The 19663-nt window shown below is 40.4% G+C and overlaps 3 protein-coding genes across 3 annotated transcripts; all 3 read left to right on the forward strand.

Annotated features, from left to right (window-relative positions):
• Nucleotides 1-672: 672 nt before the first annotated feature.
• LOC309327492 (olfactory receptor 10A2-like) lies at nucleotides 673-2227 on the forward strand (the record flags this gene model as incomplete). Its single annotated transcript, XM_081836794.1, has 2 exons — nucleotides 673-709; nucleotides 1273-2227. Exon 2 carries the CDS (start codon nucleotides 1274-1276, stop codon nucleotides 2225-2227), a length of 954 nt encoding a protein of 317 aa, XP_081692920.1. The 5' UTR covers nucleotides 673-709; nucleotide 1273.
• A 3438-nt stretch (nucleotides 2228-5665) lies between these two features.
• Nucleotides 5666-7672, forward strand: LOC309327493 (olfactory receptor 10A7-like; the record flags this gene model as incomplete). Its single annotated transcript, XM_081836795.1, is given in 3 exon segments — nucleotides 5666-5757; nucleotides 6719-7449; nucleotides 7452-7672. Coding segments are annotated over 2 exon segments (951 nt in total). The 5' UTR covers nucleotides 5666-5757; nucleotide 6719.
• Nucleotides 7673-11416: 3744 nt separating this feature from the next.
• Nucleotides 11417-12370, forward strand: LOC309327496 (olfactory receptor 10A2-like; the record flags this gene model as incomplete). Its single annotated transcript, XM_081836798.1, has 1 exon — nucleotides 11417-12370. One exon carries the CDS (start codon nucleotides 11417-11419, stop codon nucleotides 12368-12370), a length of 954 nt encoding a protein of 317 aa, XP_081692924.1.
• Between the last annotated feature and the right edge of the window lie 7293 nt (nucleotides 12371-19663).

The following is a 19663-nucleotide window of genomic DNA, read 5'->3' on the forward strand; positions in this document are numbered from 1 at the left end:
TTTGCAGGAGGTTATACAATGTGGTCAAGAAAGTGTTTCCCCATTACAGTATATTTGTTGGCATCAGTCTGTCTCAGAGGACAATCAAACCACTGAAGTAGCAGAAATGAATGGAAGCTCTGGGCTGCCCAGATGACAGGACCCCCTTCTCGACCTCACTGATGTAGTCGAGATGAAACAGCAATACATTTGGCACCAGCTTAGCTGCAGCAGTTGTCCCAGAAGACAGCTTCTGGGAGCCACAGGTGACAGCTGAATGGAGGGTGAGGACCAAAGGGGAACAAACTACCCAAGAAGAATCATGGGTGTACCATCAGAGGTACTACCCCTCCCCAACCCATACACCCGATGCAGGGGGTTGGACTGGATGACCCTTACGTCCCTTCCAACTCTACAATTCAATAATTCTATGTCTGCACAGCCATATGCCCCACACAACAAAGGATGAAGGGCTTTAAAGTTATTTTAAAAGAAATATCACAATGGATAACTGAATAGCTACATTAATGCATCTGCCTGATCAGTGAGTTATTCATTGTGATCTGTCTTGGAGCACAGCTCCCAGAGGGAAAAATCTGGCAGAATAAAACATGGTGAAGAGACAAATACACTGAAAGCAGTGTATACTTTCTATAACTGTGGCTGAGAAATCTCTAGTGCAACTAGGGTGTCAGGAACAGAGATCTGGCTGTGACCTTCCAGGGCTTCAGTAAGTACCAGATTATTTTCTTTTGAAGCCTTTGACATGTTTCACACTGAACTAACACACTTTGTACATTCCTTTTCATGAATGATACTAAATTATTTCTTGGACGTTGATTATTTTTCAGCCTTGATGCCTATTAATAATGTTGGCTAGGAACAATTCTACCAAAGGTTAGCACTTGTTTAATAAAGGTTAGCTATGTTTAATAAGGAAAATGATTATATAAATGGAAAGTTCAGCAAAATCTCTTTAATGATTATTAAGACTATACCTGATTATTAAAACTATATGAACGATTTTAAAACTATATGAATGATTATTAAAACTATATGAACAAGGCACAGAAGCTATAATTTAGGTATAATTTAGAATTTCTATTATAAGATCACCTCTAAATCCTATTGATTCCAATGGAGTTAAACACTGCAGTATGTGCCTTTGGATCGTTCCCTGATCAGCCTGGCAGTCCTTGAACAAATAATCCCACATATAATCTATATAAAAAGATTGTGTACAGCCAAGCAATAATATCCTAAATTTATCAGTTCTGTATGTTCTTTTTCCAGGATGCAGAACAGAAAAGAATACATTCTACAAAACAGTACAGCACCAGCTAAATTCGTCCTCCTGGGTCTTTCTGGTGATCCAAACCTGCAAAGTGCATTGTTCTCCACTTTCCTGGTACTCTATATCATCACTCTCGTAGGAAACCTTCTCATCATTCTTCTGACATTGGTTGACTCTGCCCTCCACACTCCCATGTATTTCTTCCTAAGAAACCTGTCTTTCCTGGAGATCTGCTACACATCAGTCAATGTCCCTAAGATGCTGGCAAACCTCCTCTCTGGAAATAAATCCATCTCCTTCATCGGATGTGCTGTGCAGACCTACTTTGTATTCTTCCTTGGTGGGTCAGAATGTTTCCTTTTGGCCACAATGGCCTATGATCGATATGTTGCCATTTGTAAGCCCTTACACTACCACGTCCTGATGAGCCAAAAAGTGTATACTACTTTAGCTGTGGTGTGTTGGTTAAGTGGGTTTCTGATGTCCTTTGGTCACACTAGCATGTTATTTACTGTCTCCTACTGTGGCTCCAATGTGATCAACCACTTCTTTTGTGACATCCCTCCTTTGCTGAAATTGGCTTGTGGGGACACTTCTAGGGTTGAAATTGGAGTCTTTGTGGGGGCTATGATTTTTGGGACTTTGCCTTTTATCCTGATCTTGATGTCTTACGCTGGCATTATAACAACCATTTTGAAGATCTCGTCCTCTGAAGGTCGGAAGAAGACCTTCTCCACCTGCTCTTCCCACCTCATTGTGGTGACCTTGTTCTATGGTTCTGCTTGTATTACATATTTGAAGCCCAATTCCACTTACTCACCAAACACTGGCAAATATCTCTCCCTTTTCTATACTGTTATAGGTCCCATTTTGAACCCCCTCATATACAGCTTGAGAAATAAAGAGGTAAAACATGCCTTTAAAAGAATCTGGAGTAGAAAGCCTTTTGGGTGACATAACCGACATATCTCTATTGTGGGAGTTAAAAACAGGTAGGGACTTGTACCTGCTAATTTCTGAAAGCATTAGTTTGGATCCAGAATGATTTAGTCAAACGGTAGTCCCTTTAAAATTAATGGGATTAAGTTAGTTATGCTTTAATATATGTTCCTTGATTTAAATTGGTATTTAATTCATATAACCTTGCCTGTATCTACCTAACAACTCAAACAGTGGGATAATTTATAGTAAATAAATTTGTGTGAGGAAAGATTGTGGTTCCCTCCTAGTGAAATCACCAGAAATCCCCCAAAAGATATCTCTGCGAGAGTTGAGGATTTCTCTTAAACAATTTGTGTTGGGGAATAGATGGAAAACTATTGGCGGAAGTGTGAATCATCCTCGATTAACCTTGGAACCTAATATAACAATATCTCTGTCAGTTACAGATAGGTAGCCGTGTTGGTCTGCCATGGTCAAAACAAAATAAAAAAATTCCTTCCAGTAGCACCTTAAAGACCAACTGAGTTAGTTCTAGGTATGAGCTTTCGTGTGCATGCACACTTCTTCAGATACACTGAAACAGAAGTCACCGGACCTTTCTATAGAAAGGTCCGGTGACTTCTGTTTCAGTGTATCTGAAGAAGTGTGCATGCACACGAAAGCTCATACCTAGAACTAACTCAGTTGGTCTTTAAGGTGCTACTGGAAGGAATTTTTTTAATATCTCTGTCAGAATGTTTCCTCTCCCTTCATCCATTAACATCGGAGCCCAAGGGTAAATTGCAAGCTTTGTATGCAAAAGGTCCCATGTTCAGTCCAGGCAGGGCTGAGAAAGAATTTTCCTGAAACTCTAGGGAACTTCTGCCAAGCTACATTCAGATGTGGTGTTTATTGCATGTGTTTTGCCGGTTATGAAACTAGTGCTTCTGTCCCAATTTCTAACTTCCCTTTTGCACTTCAATAGCTGCTGCATTCCAGAACTGTGGGTTTTTGGTTTTGTTTTTTGTTTTTTTTAAAAAATGCTATTCCATCATGCTGCACTAGATTTTAAATGGCAGGAAAGAATTACATGCAGGGATACTGCACACATTTTGTCACCTGAACTCAAACGCAATAATTCGCTCTCTTTGGACTTCTCCTAGCATGCTTCTGTTCCAGAGGCGTTTCCATTTGTCTGAATCAGCTAGTATAAAGAACCCCAAACCCACCTTTTTTCTGCATTAATTTCCAAAATTTGCAGAGTCTAAATTAGCATTGATTGTCATCCCCCTGGCTACTGACTGCCTTGTGATTCTCTGGACAATGCCAGATATCATTCAAGATCTACGTGGATCAAAACTCTTAGAAATGAACTGTTGTCATATAGCCCATTGTCTCTGAACATCCCTCATATTACTTGACCATCATAGACCCTCCACATTTCCCTTTTTGACAGGGATATTCCTGGATTTACTGAAGCTGTCTCAGTTTCTGATTTGATCCTAGAATGTCCCACTTTTCCTTAGGATGTCCCTATTTTCATTGGAGTATGTTGGAGGTATGGAGTTAGGCATCCCCCGAGCCAATAAGTAAGTAACTATAGATAAGTAACTCTAGAGCCATTAGAAGATATCTGAAGGTTGCCCTGTATATGGGAGATTTTAAATATTTTATTCAGTTTCTATATATGTTGGAAGCCACCCACAGTGGCTGGGGCAACTCAGTCGTATGGGCAGGGGATTTATAATGATAGCAGCAGCAGCAACAACAACAACACCAAAGATAATAATAATAAATAATAATAATAGAAGAAGATGTCCCTCTTTTCACTGGTGAATTATTGGAGGGTCTCCAATCAATGCTGCTACTTTGCACAGAATGAGACCCAAAGGCTGATTGTAAGTAGCTGCAGTAAGATAAGTACTACAGGTGGTTGAACCAGTTGACCCTCAGGGTCCCTTCCAACTCTACGATTCTACGATACTATGATAGGCAGGTATGGGATAACCTGTGGGTGGATTTTTTATTCTTTTATCTTGTTGAATCAGCTTTCTGACTTCCATTTGCCCTCTTACTTTCTGCTTAGCTCTTAATAAACTTCATCCATATAACTGTCTCGATTATCGTGTGTATTGCTGCCAGACCCAAAGGGAATTTTCCACTTATGTGTCTACAACATTTTAGAGTTATGCTACATGTGATAAGATTGGAGTCTGCCAAAGAGGAGAAAGCTACATTGGGGTCAGAGAAGATCCAGGAAGGCTAGGTGCCCTCTGTGTCTCTCCTCCTCATTACCTGCCTTGGACCCTCTGAAACCACCCATTTGGGGGCAGAGCATGTTAAGGAGGTGGGGGGGAGGAGATTACTTGCTAGTTCTGCTTAACTGGCCTACACCCAGACTGGCAGCAGTGGAAAGAAAGGGACAAAGCTTCTCTCCACTCCTACCACTGTACCTTTTACCACTGTACTCTGTATGCCACATGCTGCTAACTACAACTTTTATTGGTGAAACCAAGCCTAGTCTCAGTCATTCATGAAAATCACCCCTGTAGCCCTTTCAAAGGCCAATGTAGAATTCCTTCCTTCCTTCCTTCCTTCCTTCCTTCCTTCCTTCCTTCCTTCCTTCCTTTATCGATCTATCATCTATCATCTATCTATCATCTATCATCTATCTATCTATCTATCTATCTATCTATCTATCTATCTATCTATCTATCATCTATCTATCTATCTATCTATCTATCTATCTATCTATCTATCATCTATCTAGCTATCTATCTATCATCTATCTATCATCTATCTATCTATCATCTATCTATCTATCTATCTATCTATCTATCTATCTATCTATCTATCATCATCTATATCTATCATTATCTATCATCAAACACATCTCTCTGTTGGGGGAAAAAAGAATTTTAGTGGTCCAACCTGCTACTAAAGTCAGTTCTAATTTACCTGTTTATTGAGCATTCATACAGATTTCTTTGTACAGTTTGTGGCAAGGTTATGCATCATCCACACTTACCTTTTCTCCACACTTTCCATACATTGTCTGCAATTTAAAGCTTCTTTTCTGAATGCTTCCACACCACCACCTCCAGAGCTTTCTCATAAAAACACACTCTTTTAAGTTGAATTGGAGCAAATGTCAAACCTCAGAAAACCTGAATTAACATTTGCTCTGATTCTACCTGGAAGAGTGGGTTTTCATGGAGAAAGCTCTGGCATGTGGGGTGGGGGGGGGGAGAGACCAAGGACACAATCTCGGATTTGTGACTGGAAAATGATGGGGAACTGAGCATTAATTATTGTTTGTTTGCAGGAGGTTATACAATGTGGTCAATAAAGTGTTTTCCCATTACAGTATATTTGTTGGCATCAGTCTGTCTCAGAGGACAATCAAACCATTGAATTAGCAGAAATGAATGGATATTCTGGCCTGCCCAGATGACAAGACCCCTTTCTCAACCTCACTGATGTAGTCGAGATGAAACAGCAATACATTTGAGACCAGCTTAACTGCAGGAGTTGTCCCAGAAGACAGCTTCTGGGAGCCACAGGTAACAGCTGAGTGGAGGGTGAGGACCAAAGGTGACCAAACTACCCCAGAAGAATCATGTCTGTACCAACAGAGGTACTATCCCTCCCCAAACACCCCACATACCCCATGCAGGGGCTTGGACTTGATGACCCTTACATCATTTCCAACTCTACAGTTCTATAATTCTATGTCTGCACGATCATATGCCCCATAGAACAAAGGATGAAGAACTTTAAAATTATTTTAAAAGAAATACCACAGTGCATAGCTGAATAGCTACATTAATGCATCTGCCTGATCAGTGAGTTATTCATTGTGATCTGTCTTGGAGCACAGCCCCCAGAGGGAAAAATCTGGCAGAATAAAACATGGTGAAGAGGCAAATACACTGAAAGCAGTGTATACTTTCTATAACTGTGGCTGAGAAATCTCTAGTGCAACTAGGGCATCAGGAACAGAGAGTTGGGTGTGACCTTCCAGTATTCAGTAAGTACCAGATTGTTTTCTTTTGAAGCCTTTGGCATGTTTCACTCTGAAGGAACACACTTTGTACATTCCTTCTCATGAATGATACTAAATTATTTCTTGGACAATGTTTATTTTTCAAGTTTGATGCCTTTTAATAATGTTATTTAGGAACAATTCTACCAAAGGTTAGCTCTTGCTATGTTTAATAAAGAAAATGATGATTATATAGATGGAAAGTTCAGCAAAATCTCTTTAATGATTATTAAAACTATACCTCCCCATATGAACAAGACACAGAAGCTGTAGGTATAATTTAGAATTTTTATTATAAGATCACCTCTAAGTCCTATTGATTCCAATGAAGTTAAACACTGCAGTATGTGCCTTTGGATCGTTCCCTGATCAGCCTGACAGTCCTTGAACAGAGTTCCACATATAATCTATATGAAAAGATTGTGTATAGCCGAACAATCTTACTCTAACTTCATCAGTTCTGTATGTTCTTTTTCCAGGATGCAGAACAGAAAAGAATACATTCTACAAAACAGTACAGCACCACCTAAATTCGTCCTCCTGGGTCTTTCTGATGATCCAAACCTGCAAAGTGCATTGTTCTCCACTTTCCTGGTACTCTATATCATCACTCTGGCAGGAAACCTTCTCATCATTCTTCTGACGTTGGCTGACCCTGCCCTGCACACCCCCATGTATTTCTTCCTAAGAAACCTGTCTTTTCTGGAAGTCTGCTACACATCAGTCAATGTCCCTAAGATGCTGGCAAACCTCCTTTCTGGAAATAAATCCATCTCCTTCATTGGATGTGCTCTGCAGACCTACTTTGTATTCTTCCTTGGTGGGTCAGAATGTTTCCTCTTAGCCTCAATGGCCTATGATCGATATGTTGCCATTTGTAAGCCCTTACACTACCACGTCCTGATGAGCCAAAAAGTTTCTATTACTTTAGCTGTGGCATCTTGGCTAAGTGGGTTTCTGATGTCCTTTGGACACACCAGTATGGTGTTTACTGTCTCGTATTGTGGTTCCAATGTGATCAACCACTTCTTTTGTGACATCCCTCCTTTGCTGAAATTGGCTTGTGGGGACACCTCAAGGGTTGAGATTGCAGTCTTTGTTGTGGCTATGATTTTTGTGACTTTTCCATTTATCCTGATCTTGATGTCTTATGCTGGCATTATAACAACCATTTTGAAGATCTCATCCTCTGAAGGTCGGAAGAAGACCTTTCCACCTGCTCTTCACACCTCATTGTGGTGACCTTGTTCTATGGTTCTGCTTGTATTACATATTTGAAGCCCAATTCCACTTACTCACCAAACACTGACAAATATCTATCACTCTTCTATACTGTTATCGGTCCCATTTTGAACCCCCTCATATACAGCTTGAGGAATAAAGAGGTAAAACATTCCTTTAAAAGAATCTGGGGTAGAAGACCTTTTGGGTGATAAAAATTAACTGATGTATTGTGGGAGTTCCAAAATAGGTAGGGACTTGTACCTACTAATATCTGAATGCATTAGCTTGGATCCAGAATCTTTTAGGAGAACTGTGGTCCCCTTAAAATTAATGGGATTAAGTTAATTGTGATTTAATATATGACCCTTGATTTAAATGGCAATTTTCGTCATCTAACCTTGCCTTTATATACCTAACAGCTCAAACAGTTGGATAATTTATAGTAAATAAATTTGTGTTAGTAAAGATTGTGGTTCCCTCCTTGTGAAATAACCAGAAATCCCTCAAAAGATATCTCTGAGAGGGTTGAGTATTCATCCTAAACAATTTGTGTTGGAGAATGGATGGAAACTATTGGGGGAAGTGGGAATCATCCTCAATTAAGCTTGGAACCTAATATAACTTAATATGAAAGTCATTCTCTGACAGAAATTTTCCTGTCCCTTCATCCAATACCATCCAATACCATCGGAGCCAAAGGGTAAACTGCATGCTTTGTATGCAAAAGGTCCCATGTTCAGTCCAGGCAGGGCTGGGGAAGATTTTTTTCTGAAACTCTGGGGAGCTTCTGCCAAGCTGCATTCAGATGTGGGGTTTATTGCATGTGTTTTTCTGATTATGATGCTAGTGCTTCTGTCCCAATTTAGAACATTCATTTTGCACTGCAATAGCAGCTGTTCCCACCATGCTGCACTAGATTTTAAATGGCAAGAAAGAATTATATACACGGCTACAATCACATTTTGTTGCATGATCACACAATGCAATAATTAGCATACTTCTGTTCCAGAGATCTTTCCATTTGTCTGAATCAGCCAGTTAAAAGAACCACAAACCCACCTTTTTCCTGCATTAACTTCCAAAATTTGCTGAGACTAAATTAGCAGTGATTGACATTCCCCTGGCTACTGACTGCCTTGTGATTGTCTGGACAGTGCCAGATATCATGCAAAACCTACCAGGATCAAACCTCTTGGAAGTGAACTGTTGCCATATAGCCCATTGTCTCTCAACATCCCTCATATTACTTGACCATCATGGACCCTCCACATTTCCCTTTTTGACAGGGATAGTCCTGGATTTACAGAAGCTGTCTCAGTTTCTGATTTGATCCCAGAATGTCCTGCTTTTCCTTAGGATGTCCCTATTTGCATTGGAGAAATGTTGGAGGTATGGAGTTAGGCAACCCCCGAGCCAATTAGATAAGTAACTATAGAGCCTTTAGAAGATATCTGAATGTTGCCCTGTACAGGGGAGTTTTTAAACATTTTATTCAGTTTTTATATATGTTGGAAGCCACCCAGAGTGGGCAGGGGATTTAAAACGATAGCAGCAGCAGTGCAGCAGCAGCAACAACAACACTAAAGATACTAATAATAATAAATAATAATAGAAGAAGATGACCCTCTTTTCATTGGAGAAATATTGGAGGGTCTGCAATCAGTGCTGCTACTTTGCATAGAATGAGACCCAAAGGCTGATTGTAAGTAGCTGCAGTAAGATAGGTACTACAGGTGGTTGAACCAGTTAACCCTCAGTGTCCCTTCCAACTCTACGATTCTATAATACTATGATAGGCAGGCATCGGATAACCTGTGGGTGGGTTTTTTATTCTTTAATCTTGTTGAAGCAACTTTCTGTCTTCCATTTGCCCTCTTACTTTCCGCTTAGCTCTTAATAAACTTCATCGAAATAACTGTCTGGATTATTGTGTGTATTGTTGCCAGACCCAAAGGGCTTTTTTCACTTGTGTGTCTACAACATTTTGGAGTCATGCTACATGTGATGAGATGAGATTGGAGTCTGCCATGGAGGAGAAAGCTAAATTGGGGTCACAGAAGATCCAGGAAGGCTAGGTGCCCTCTGTGTCTCTCCTTCTCATTACCTGCCTTGGATTCTTTGAAACCACCCATTTCGGGGCAGAGCATGTTAAGCAGTTGGGGGGAGGACTTACTTGCTAGTTTTAACTGGCCTACAGCCAGACTGACAGCGGTGGAAAGAAAGGGACAAAGGTTCACCCCACTCCTACCACTGTACCTTTTACCACTGTACTCTGTATGCCACATGCTGCCAACTACAACTTTTATTGGTGAAACCAAGCCTAGTCTCAGTCATTCATGAAAATCACCCCTGTAGCCCTTTCAAAGGCAAATGTAAAATATCTTTCTTCTCTCTCTCTCTCTCTCTCTCTCTCTCTCTCTCTCTCTTCCTCTCATCTTTCTATCATCTATCATCTATCTGTCTATCATCATCTATCATCAAGCAGATCTCTCTCTTGGAAAAAAAAAAAGAATTTCAGTGGTCCAGCTTGCTAGTAAAGTCAGTTCTAAATTATCTGTTTATTGAGCATTCATACAGATTTCTTTGTACAGTTTGTGGCAACGTAAAGCATCATCCACACTTACCTTTTCTCCACGCTTTCCAGACATTGTCTGCAATTTAAAGCTTCTTTTCTGAATGCATCCACACCACCACCTCCAGAGCTTTCTCATAAAAACACACTCTTTAAAGTTGAATTGGAGCAAATGTCAAACCACAGAGAACCCAAATTGACATTTGCTCTGATTCTGCCTGGAAGAGTGGGTTTTCATGGAGAAAGCTCTTGCTTGCTGGTTGCGGGGTGGGGGTGGGGGGAGAAACCAAGGACACAATCTCGGATTTGTGACTGGAAAATGATGGGGAACTCAGCATGAATTCTTGTTTCTTTGCAGCAGGTTATACAATATGGTCAAGAAAGTGTTTACCCATTACAGTATATTTGTTGGCATCATTTTGTCTCAGAGAACAATTAAACCACTGAACTGGCAAAAATGAATGGAAGTTCTGGGCTGCCCCCCCCCCCTCAACCTCACTGATGTGGTTTAGAGGAAAACAGCAATACATTTGGCACCAGCTTAACTGCAGAAGTTGACCCAGAAGACAGCTTCTGGGAGCCACAGGAAACAGCAGAGTGGAGGGTGGGGACCAAAGGGGAACAAACTACCCAAGAAGAATCATGTGTGTACCAAAAGAGGTATTACCCCTCCTCAAACACCACACACACCCCATGCAGGGGCTTGGACTTGATGACCCTTACGTCCCTTCCAACTCTACAATTCTATAATTCTAAGTCTGCACGGTCATATGCCCCACACAACAAAGGATGAAGGGCTTTAAAGTTATTTTAAAAGAAATATCACAATGGATAACTGAATAGCAACATTAATGCATCTGCCTGATCAGTGAGTTACTCTTTGTGATCTGTCTTGGAGCACAGCTCCCAGAGGGAAGAATCTGGCAGAATAAAACATGGTGAAGAGGCAAATACACTGAAAGCAGCCTAGGATCACTATGTTCTATAACCGTGCATGAGAAATCTCTAGTGCAACTAGGGTGTCAGGAACAGAGATCTGGCTGTGACCTTCCAGGGCTTTAGTAAGTACCAGATTATTTTCTTTTGAAGACTTTGGCATGTTTCACTCTGAAGGAACACACTTTGTACATTTCTTCTCATGAATGATACTAAATTATTTCTTGGACAATGTTTATTTTTCCAGTCTGATGCCTTTTAATAATGTTATTTAGGAACAATTCTACCAAAGGTTAGCTCTTGCTATGTTTAATAAAGAAAATGATTATTATACAGCCTGGCAGTCCTTGAACAAATAATCCCACATATAATCTATATTAAAAGATTGTGTATAGCTGAACAATCTTACTCTATCTTCATCAGTTATTTATGTTCTCTTTCCAGGATGCAGAACAAAAAAGAATACATTCTACCAAACAGTACAGCACCAGCTAAATTCATCCTCCTGGGTCTTTCTGATGATCCAAACCTGCAAAGTGCATTATTCTCCACTTTCCTGGCACTCTATATCATCACTCTTGTAGGAAACCTTCTCATCATTTTTCTGACGTTGGCTGACCCTGCCCTGCACACCCCCATGTATTTCTTCCTAAGAAACCTGTCTTTCCTGGAGATCTGCTACACATCAGTCAATGTCCCTAAGATGCTAGCAAACCTCCTTTCTGGAAATAAATCCATCTCCTTCATTGGATGTGCTGTGCAGACCTACTTTGTATTCTTCCTTGGTGGGTCAGAATGTTTCCTTTTGGCCACAATGGCCTATGATCGATATGTTGCCATTTGTAAGCCCTTACACTACCACGTCCTGATGAGCCAAAACGTTTATACTACTTTAGCTGTGGTGTGTTGGTTAAGTGGGTTTCTGATGTCCTTTGGTCACACCAGTAGGGTGTTTACTGTCTCCTACTGTGGCTCCAATGTGATCAACCACTTCTTTTGTGACATCCCTCCTTTGCTGAAATTGGCTTGTGGGGACACTTCTAGGGTTGAAATTGGACTCTTTGTGGGGGCTATGATTTTTGGGACTTTGCCTTTTATCCTGATCTTGATGTCTTACACTGGCATTATAACCACTATTTTGAAGATCTCATCCTCTGAAGGTCGGAGGAAGACATTTTCCACCTGCTCTTCACACCTGATTGTGGTGACCTTGTTCTATGGTTCTGCTTGTATTACATATTTGAAACCCAATTCCACTTACTCACCAAACACTGGCAAATATCTCTCTCTTTTCTATACTGTTATAGGTCCCATTTTGAACCCCCTCATATACAGCTTGAGGAATAAAGAGGTAAAACGTGCCTTTAAAAGAATCTGGAATAGAAAGCCTTTTGGGTGATAAAAATGAACCAACACATTATGGGAGTTCCAAAATAGCTAGGAACTTGTAACTTCTAACTTCTGAAAACATTAGCTTGGATCCAGAATGATTTAGCTGAACTGTTTTCCCTTTAAAAATAATGGGATTAGGTTAATTATGATTTAATCTAAATCCCATTGATTTAAAAGGGAAACTAATTCATCTAACCTTGCCTGGATCTCACCTAACAGACTGGCTAGGACAACCCAGTCAGAGGAATGGGTACAAATAATAATAATAAGTAGAGATTAGAAAAGTTTTTATTGAAAAAAATTGTTTGAGGGAGGATTATGTGAGGTCCTCTACTGCTGTAACCACCAGAAAGATCTCCCACAAAGGTCTCTCTGACTTAGAAATCTTCCTACGCAATGTGCATTCTGGAATGGATGGAAAACAATGTAAAAGGTCCCATGTTCAGTCCAGTTAAGGCTGGAATAGATTCTTGCCTGAAACCCTGGAGATCTACTGCTAGCCTGCATTCAAAAGTGGGGTTTATTGCATGAGTTTTTGTTGTTTTGTCCCACTTTCTAGCATCCCTTTCATACAGCTATAACTGTTACATTCCAGAACTGTGACTTTTTGATTACTATCCCACCATGTTGCACTATATTTTAAATGGCCGGGGGGAGGGCAGAATACTGTCCCAAATTTTGTCATATGAAATTGCAATGCAAAGCTGTCATGATTTTCTGAGTCAATGCCAGTGTGGTGTAGTGGTTAAGAGCAGTGGACTCGTAATCTGGTGAACTGGGTTCACTTCCCCGCTCCTCCGCATGCAGCTGCTGGGTAACCTTGGGCTAGTCACACTTCTCTGAAGTCTCTCAGCCTCACTCACCTCACAGAGTGTTTGTTGTGGGGGAGGAAGGGAAAGGAGATTGTTAGCCACTTTGGGACTCCTTAGGGTAGTGATAAAGCTTGATATTAAATCCAAACTACTACTTCTCCTCCTTCTCCTTCTCCTTCTCCTCCCCCTCACCACCTTCTTCTTCTTCTTCTTCTTCTTCTTCTTCTTCTTCTTCTGGGCTACAAGCATTCCCCCCCGGAAACAATTAACAAGGAAGTGTGCACTAACATTTCACTAGATTTCCAGAAGTGCTTCTCGTGTTGTGTGAAATATATAATGTGAAAATTAAAAAGTCAGTAAATGCTGGGAAGGTGCAATAAAGTGGCATCTGAATACAGCTCTTGTACAGCTCTAGACCACACTGAGATAGATGGACCAATATCAGAATCAGTTTCTAGACCCCTGCCCACCATCCTGCATTGTTCAGGACAGCCCCATGACCTTCCAAATAAGGTGTTTAATGTGTCACATGTGGCTACTGCAGTAAGGAAGGAATCAGAAGCATCCCTTCCAAGGACTTTCTTAAGGGAACCTAACTTCAATTCCGAGCTTAAAAAAAAAAAACTATTGACAACAGAAAATTGACCCAATTGCCTCAACAAGTGTGCCTGTTCTGAATTTTGCAATAATATACTTAATCTCTTCCATAGAAGAAGTTGATGGTTTCACAATATAACAAGAGATGCATTGTGTATGTTTCCTGATATATATTGTTAATACTGCATTTTGTTTAATGGCCCTGGTAACACAAATTGGGTGTTGAAGAATAAATTTTGTAAATAGAAACATGTATTCATAGCATGTTGTTGTTATCAGCTTGAAGCTGATTCTGTACTTTGCATGTTCATCACTGTAGTGTCAGTCTGTATACAGTACTACAAAATACTGTGTGCAATCTATTGAGCTTGCAAGGCAAATGACACTCTAGAAGGAAGAACCAGATAGTTATCTGGACCGTATGTAACTAGCTTAGCCGAGTTATTGAACATCTCCATTTTGGGTTAACTTGAAAGTGCTAAGCCTTAGAGTCTAGTTCTCTCAGAGATAAGTTGGTCACCTGCACCAATGCAAGACATTATGATGCCTGTGGTTCAAATGGCATCCTCTGGCTCCACACTGAACAAATTCTTTTTGGCCCATTCAAACTGCTGATCCATCTCCATCCATCTCTCTCTCTCTCTCTCTCTCTCTCCATCCCTGCCCAGTTTTCACCTGCTCTGCAGTGACCTGAGAGTTGGCAAACTCATATAGTGTTAGGAGTTATATAAATAGGTCAATGTGATCACATTAATGTAGGTATGTGGAATAATTTACCAAGTAGGTTAAGGTTAGGTCAGCACCCTTAGGCACCTTGGAGTTCTGAGATTTGCCGTAGAAACCCTCTCAGGCCAATTAATATATTTCAACCACCCACCCACCCAAAAAATCCATGAAAATGTTTGGGTTAGGGGGTAGTTTTGTGAAATCCCCCACATACCAGTTTGATTTGCTGATTCATCAGTGCATTAACATGGGAGTAAGAACCTTTAAACTCAGTGTGATTTACTTCTGAGAACAAATCAGAACTGCATTATTAATATCAGATTTGCCCCCTCTTAAAAAAAACAAAAGCAAAATACACCACAGTGGGACACCTTTTAAAGCTTTGGGTCTACTTTCAGATTTGGTCTTCCTCTCAGTGTTCCCCTGGAACATTCTTATTTTAAATGTGGGGTTTTTCCCCCAGTTCAGACTTTCCTAGGATTGAAAACCTCTGCATTTCAAGGGGGAAAGGTCCAGGTCAACTCTGGGATGGGGAAGATGTCATGTGAACACCTGCCCACTAACAGGGGCACAGGCCAGTGCATGTCCAGTTTTTGTTTCACCATGTACAAGTGAGTCTGGAGGACCTGTTCCCTATCCTGAAGGCATTTGTCCACCAGGCCTGGGAGGGCAGAGCCCTGACTGACTCCAGCTACAAAAGCTGAGGCTGCTGAACAGAATCTTGGACAGGGGTTTTGTTCGGGGGGTGGGGGTGCTGTTACTGATATTAATGTTTTGTGTCTTTATATAAGATCCTATTACGATTTATGTGGATATTGTTCAAATTGGTTGTGTATTTTTTGATGTTTTGATTTATTGTCTATGACTACTGTTGTTACGTTGTGATTATGTATTTTTTTCATGCTGTAAGCCACCTTGAGCATAGTTTAAACTATGGAAAGGCAGCATACAAATAAATTATGTATATTCTTTATGTATATATATTATGTATATATTTCCCTGAGTGGGAAAGAAAGCAGCTATTTTTAATGCAACAACCATTTTGCATTCTTCGCATTTCAAAAAAGTGCCTTAGAACAGAGTTTCTGGGTTGGGAGTACATTGTGGTTGCCCCAATTCACTTTCCCCTTGAAAGAATGTTACCTCAATCCCAAAATCCAGACGGCTGCATAGAGAAAGGGGAGCATGAGCACTGCTTAAAATAATGTAATATGGGCCCTGCTTGGTCTGACCAAAGACTTCCTGCTCTCACAGTGGCCAATAGTGATGGGCAACTATGTCTATTTCAGTTTCTCTGAGTTTCTCATTTTATCTGTCTTAAGTACAGTTCACCATGTTTCCACTTCAGTTTCTGGTGTGTGTGTGTTTGTGTGTGTGTATTTATGAAACTTTGTCACCATTTTAGTGAATGTTTATCCTACAATACACATATTCATATGCAATTTTGTCTGGTATACGCAGTCCAGCAAGCAAAGTTTTAGAATATAATTCCTTTTGTGTGTGTTTTTTCACTAATATATACCTTTAAAACTTTATATATTTTATTAGATTTATACCCACTTTTCTTTCATCTGGGAAACTAAGGTAACATGCATGTAGCTCTCAACCAGTTAGCCATCCAGAAACTGACCAGACACAGACCTATTTAGGTTCAGCAACGCAATGGCAATGTGGCCCTTTATATCACAGTTTGAGACTATGGACACCTTCCCCTAATTTTTGTATACACTTTTGGGGGGGAGGGAGGAAGATAGATAAGTGCAAATTTCAAGGATTGGCTGTGTTATGATTTGCATAATGTTATGAGCAGAGCAAATCAGGACAACTTGCATCAGACTGAAAATCCTCCCCAACCCTTTGGGTACCCCATTTCTTACATTCCTCCGTTGTGAGAATTTCACATTTATTTATATTTTCTGTTTTCTGTTCTTTAACCAATTACCAATACACAAGAGGACCTCTTCTCATATCTCAGGACAAATAAACGTATTCAGGAGCTTGTGCTGAAGGACATTGTTGAAAAGTTTTTGAAGTACACATTGTCTCTTCAGTTACTCCAACCCACGGAGTGGGAATCTATGTTCTATGGACAGGCTGAAACAGAGGGCAATTCTTCTTCAACAAGACATTCTTATACATTTTTAAATCATTTGATCTTTACTTTCCACCACTTCTCCTGAAATAAATGTTCATCAGCCTGTAATTTCCTGGATTTCCCCCAGATACATTTAAAAATGGTGCTACATTAGCCACTATATTTGGGTTTGGAGGGGTGGGTTACATAGAGGAAGGTCACATATTGAATTGGAAGAAGGGGTGGGTTTAAAACTGTGCCAGAGATCATGGAGAGTAAAAAAATGGGATAATGGAATAGATGGAATTATAGTTAGAACTGCATAATTTAAAGTCACTTTGACATCCAGCTTATTTCTAACCTCTCTTTGTCTTTTACTTGACTATTCTCTTCAGCGTTCCTTTAAAAAAACAATCTTTTACTTCAGATTCTGAATTAATCAAATATTTACACTTTTTTTTACAATTTAATACCTGAGCATTATGTATGTGACAGATCTTCAAGACTCCACACTCAATAAGCATGAAACTTCTTCCAGTAGTGCAGGGGTCAGCAACTTTTTCAGCCGTGGGCCGGTCCACTATCCCTCATACCTTGTGGGGGGCCAGACTATATTTTTTTGGAGGGGGAGGAATGAACGAATTCCTATGCCCCACAAATAACCCAGAGATGCATTTTAAATAAAAGGACACATTCTATTCATGTAAAAACACGTTGATTCCCGGATTGTCAGCAGGCCAGATTAAGAAGACGATTGGGCTGCATCTGGCCCCTGGGCCTTAGGTTGCCTACCCTTGCAGTAGTGTATACCTCACATCAGAGAATGAGATTTGTAACAAATATAAGATCCATCCATCCTAGAGATGTGCAGAGCCTCTACCAGCATCCTTCCCATCCACCTGATTTGTTAATCTCTCTGCTTTTATGCATCAATTTCTTCAGGGCTTGCACCACATCTTTATTTCTCAGACTATATATGAAGGGGTTGAGTGCAGGGGTGATGACTATGTAAAACACAGATGCTATTTTGACATGCTCCTTGGATGCACTGGATTTTGGTCTCAGGTATATTGAAAGGACGGATCCAAAAAAGAGTGTGACCACAGTCAAGTGTGAGGAGCAAGTGGAGATGGCCTTTTGCGTCCCCATACCAAAATGGCTACCAAGGATGGTGTAGAGTATGCGAGTATAAGACACAACTATTAACGAAAGAGGTAATATTAAGATGAACACACAAGAAATAAACATGCACATCTTGGCTTGGTGTGTCCCCCCATAAGCTATACTGATTAAGGCTGGCATTTCACAGAGAAAATGGTCTATCTTGTTATGGTCACCAAAGGATTGTTTCAAAGTGAATGCAGTGTTGATGGCAGAAAAGAAGAAGCCACCCACCCAAGAAGTAGTGGCCATTGCAATACAGGTCCGCTTGGTCATGATGAGGCTATAGTGCAGTGGAAAGCAAATGGCAACATGACGGTCATATGACATGACGGTGAGAAGAAAACATTCTGTAATGCCAAATGAAAGGAAGAAATACAGTTGCACAGCACACTGGATCAGTGGGATGCTCTTTTTCTCAGCCAGAAGGTGAGATAGCATCTGGGGCACCACTGTTGAAGTGTAGCAAATCTCCAAGATGGAGAAGTTAGATAAGAAGAAATACATCGGTGTGTGAAGGCGAGGATTTGCTTTGACCAAGATGACTATGAGCAGGTTGCCAATCACAGCTGTTATGTAAATCACATTGAACACAGCAAAAAGTGCAACTTTGATTGTAGCGTTGTCTGTAAGCCCCATTAAGATAAATTCCTTCGGCAAAGTGGTCTGATTGCTTTCTTTCATTATATCTAAAAGAAAGATTATCATGGTCGCAATTAGCTATGGTCCAGCACAGGTTTAGAGATACCATGAGGCTGCCATCTCCTGTAGCAGCCTACTTGAGAGTAAGCCCCATTCAGTGGAACATGCTTCTGAGTAGACCTGTTCCAGTTTGCTCTATAAATGCCCATTACTTTCTGTTGGATTGTGGCCACCATCTTCATACTGACATATAATACCAACATTATAATGATTTACTGTTTCCTGAACAATTTCCACCCCCAGTTCAAAGTGCTATGCATTTAAATATTTATTATTTAAACATTTAAAGCTCTGAATGCTTTGGGAGCTGGATAGCTAAAGGACCCACCTTTATTCACAGGTATTTCTCTGTGTGCTTCAGTCTTCAGAGGACTCTCTGCTCTAAGTTTCACCTCCATATGAGATGCTGCTGTTGACCATGAGGAAGGGGGCCATCTTGTTGCTGATATCCAGGCTTTGGAATGGTCTCTTATCTTTAGATGTCAGCCAAAAATTATCTTGTTTAGACATACTTTTCACAGACCCTCCAAGGGTCCCTATTTTCCAGGGACAGTCCTGGATTTACAGTAGCCGTCCCGGTTTCTCCTTTGATCCCGCAATGTCCCACTTTTCCTTAGGATGTCCCTATTTTCATTGGAGAAATATTGGAGGGTATGGAGTTATCTGACCCCCAAGGCATCTGAAGGCAAAACTGTATAAGGAAGTTGCTTAATGCTTAATGTTTAATTGTGTTTTTGTATATGTTGGAAGCCACCCAGGGGCAACCTAATCAGATGGGTGGGGTATAAATAGTTAATGATGATGATGATGATGATGTTATTATTATTGAATAGGGTGTCCCTATTTTCATCAGAGAAATGTTGAAGGGTATGCGTTCAGTAGGCCACTTTTGGACAATCTGATTTTTGCAATGTTGTTTTAGATGCAGCTACTTTTACTTCTGTTTTTCTTGGTTTTTAAAAATTGATTGTTGTTTTAAATTATTGTTAGGAGCATAGGATGCTGTGTTACACCAGGCAGACCAAAATCCCACACCAATATGTCCATCCAGTCCTGACTTTTCTGTTGTCCTGCTTTGCCCTCAACATCAACCAGATAATCTGCAGCCATGTCAGTGCACCTTGGATTACAAAGGAATGATTAACAATGCAATCCTAAACATGTCTACTCAGAAGTTAACCTCTTTCAGTTCAATGGGACTTGCTTTCCCATGTAAGTATACAGGATT

This window comes from Podarcis erhardii, assembly GCF_964252035.2.
Source record: "Podarcis erhardii genome assembly, chromosome: 13".
NCBI lineage: Eukaryota > Metazoa > Chordata > Lepidosauria > Squamata > Lacertidae > Podarcis > Podarcis erhardii.